The sequence below is a fragment of the Phaseolus vulgaris genome, chromosome 4 (genome assembly GCF_000499845.2).
Source record: "Phaseolus vulgaris cultivar G19833 chromosome 4, P. vulgaris v2.0, whole genome shotgun sequence".
NCBI classification, from domain to species: Eukaryota; Viridiplantae; Streptophyta; class Magnoliopsida; order Fabales; family Fabaceae; genus Phaseolus; species Phaseolus vulgaris.
The window spans coordinates 7,442,357-7,445,648 of NC_023756.2; the positions used below are offsets into that span (position 1 = coordinate 7,442,357).

The 3,292-nt window shown below is 36.3% G+C and overlaps 1 protein-coding gene across 1 annotated transcript; it reads left to right on the forward strand.

Annotated features, from left to right (window-relative positions):
* Positions 1-391: 391 nt before the first annotated feature.
* LOC137838237 (putative calcium-binding protein CML23) lies at positions 392-814 on the forward strand. Its single transcript, XM_068647491.1, has one exon. It carries the CDS (start codon positions 392-394, stop codon positions 812-814), a length of 423 nt encoding a protein of 140 aa, XP_068503592.1.
* Positions 815-3,292: the final 2,478 nt, after the last annotated feature.

Below are 3,292 nucleotides of genomic sequence, written 5' to 3' on the forward strand. Positions count from 1 at the left end.
AATGTCAACTGGTGTGGAATTTTTGACAGTTTCCATGCATAACAAGTCTTTAGACGACGGTGCTGCGCTCTTAACGGGTCATACAAGTTCTTAGGTCAACCATGCCTCAATCTCTTCCCTTCTTCATCATATATATTTCCCTCTCCCCATTTCAAACTCCTCAACAATACCATTATTTCATGCTTTCAACTATACACAAGGTTTTTTGTGGTGTTATACAATCATATGCATAGATTTTGATCAAGGTTTTAACTAGGTTAAGACTGTGATTTCATCCATAGAGACGAAGTTTTTGGAGTCACTGCAGCTGACAACGAGTGTATATTCATTTACTTGCAATTTTGTTGTTAAGGAAAGTGTGATCAGAATCATAAGTTTGAAACGTTGCATGATGGACAAGGTGAGTCAATATGTGTGTGTTTTCAACCACTTTGATGAGAATGGAGACGGGAAGATATCAGCGTCGGAGCTGCGGCAGTGCGTGGAGGCGATCGGCGGGAAGTTGTCGTGGAAGGAGGCGGAGAGCTTGGTGGAAGTTCTGGACTCGGACAAGGACGGGCTGGTGGGGTTGGATGATTTTGTGAGGTTTGTGGAGGAAGTGGAAGAGGAAGAGAAGGTGGAAGACCTGAGAGAGGCCTTTAAGATGTATGAAATGGAGGGGTGTGGTTGCATCACACCAAAGAGTCTCAAGAGAATGCTTGGGAGATTGGGGGAGTGCAAGAGCATAGATGAGTGTCAAGGAATGATAGCTAGATTTGACCTTAATGGGGATGGGGTTCTCACTTTTGATGAATTTAGGGTTATGATGTTGTAAAATGATTTCTCTACTTTGCTTTTGTATGCTCATGTGCTCATGTTTTAGGAACAACTTATGCCATCATATGAGTGTGTACCTACATGTGTACGGGTACCCTTTTGATGGCAGTTTTTTTAATATAGTTAATAAAGAAATGTAGCTTTGACCACTACATTATTATAGTTAATGACATTATTTTACTATGTTTAAAAAAATTTCTATGTCTTTATATGCATTCACATTTCAATTCACATATTTCAGTAAAAGCTTTCCTTTTACTTTTAGCAGTCGTAATATAGAGCAATTCATTGTTGGATTGTTAACATATCAGTACTATAGTTTACATTGAAAAAAATTGGAACATGTTTGACTCTGTCTACTTTTTCATTGCTTCCATTTTTTGGTTCTTCATTCCTTAGGACATCACGCATGACGCTTTTTAATCTAGATTTCTATACACACATCATTGAAATGGTAAGTTTTAAGAAGTGAACTTTAAGTGTAACTCAACCTTATAAAATCATGTTATAGTCTGTTCTTATAATTCTGTATTAATAGGTATAGTCTACCTATGCATCATTTTTGTTAACATATGAGTTTTGGTCTAGTCCCTCCATATTTTTGTATTTTCTTTCTTTTTCTTTTTTTAATAATATTTTCTTTTATGTGATGGAAAGTGATTGTTGTTACTTGAGATGTCAGCCTAACTGAGATGTCAAGTAGCATAGTGATGTCTAACATGAAATTTTTTATAAAAAAAATAAATTTTGAACTAGTATCATTTTTTAAATATCACTCACCTTTACCATTATCTTGGCATAAATGGGAGGTTACTTACCGTTGACAATTAATTGTTATTAAAGGGAGGTTAATTACCACAATCAATGGGAGGTTAATTGCCGCAATCAATTGCAATCAATGGGAGGTTAATTACCATTAATTATATTTATTATTGTTGTCTCCTAGAACCACTATATATAGTGGCTTCCTTCAAGCAATGTAACACACAACATACAACAACACACACTTGCTTCCTCTCTCTTTTCCTATACTCTATATTTCATCTCTTGGGTGTAAGTGTTTAACCCATATAGAGAGGATTTGTTTTGGGGCTATTTATCTATTAGCTAGAGAGGAATTCATTGTACTCCCAGTACCATTATAGTGGAAGTTTTGGCTCTCTCGCTGGTGGTTTTTTACCTCTATTTAAAGGGGTTTTCCACCTAAAAATTCTGGTATCATTCTCACTTTACTTGTTACTTTAATTTCTCATAATCTTTGGTTGAAATTATCACGTTTCCGCACACGATATCCCTACAAATTGGCATTAGAGCTTTTCGATAATTCAACCAGGATCTGTTGTTCAATAATGTCGAAATTGGATATTGAGAAATTTGATGGTAAAATCAACTTTGCTATCTGGCGAGTCCATATGCTAGCTGTTCTCACCCAGAATGGTTTAAAGAAAGTTCTGGCAGGTAAACTGATGAGACCAACCACTATGACGGAGGAGCAGTGGGATGATATGGATGAAAAGGCATTGTCTGCAATCCAGTTATGCTTGTCCCGTGAGGTGTTGCGTGAGGTCATCAACGAGAAAAGTACAGCAGACATATGGAGTAAATTGGAGTCTCTATACATGACCAAAAGTCTTGCAAACAAACTCCGGTTAAAGGAGCGACACTTTACACTCCGAATGTCCAAAGGTACTCCCATCCAATCTCACCTTGATGAATTTAATTCCATCATAATTGATTTGGAAAATTTGGATGTTAAAATTGATGATGAGGATAAAGCAGTTCTACTTATTGTTTCTCTACCACCCTCGCATCGACAATTCAAAGAAATTATGTTATACGGTAATTATCTTACCTTAAGCTTTGATGATGTCAAGACTAATTTACTAGCCAAAGAAAAATTTGATACTCAAATTCATTCTGAAAGTTCTGGTGAAGGATTAGTAGTTAGAGGGAGAAACCAAGAGAAAGGTAGGAACAATAAGTATAAATCTAGGTCAAAATCTAGAGGCAAGAACTCCAAATATTGTCGTTATTGCAAGAAAAAGGGACACGAGATCTCTGAATGCTATAAATTGAAAAATAAGCAAGATAGAGAAGATAAGGGAAATGATAAACAACCAGAAAAATTTGCCGAAGCTAGTATTGTTGAAACTAAATCTGATGGGGATTGTTTTGTAGCTTCCAACACTGAACAAAGGTCTAAAAATGAATGGATTCTTGATTCTGGTTGTACTTTTCACATGTCTTACAATAGAGATTGGTTTACCACATATGAACCAGTTTATAATGGTCTTGTTTTGATGGGAAACGATGCTCAATGCAAAGTTGTTGGTGAAGGAACAATCAAAATTAAGACACATGATGGAATTGTTAGAACTTTAACAGATGTCAGATATGTCCCTGAGTTGAAACGGAATCTCATTTCCTTAGGCACCCTTGAATCTCATGGGTGTAGATACTCAGCTGAAGGTGGAGT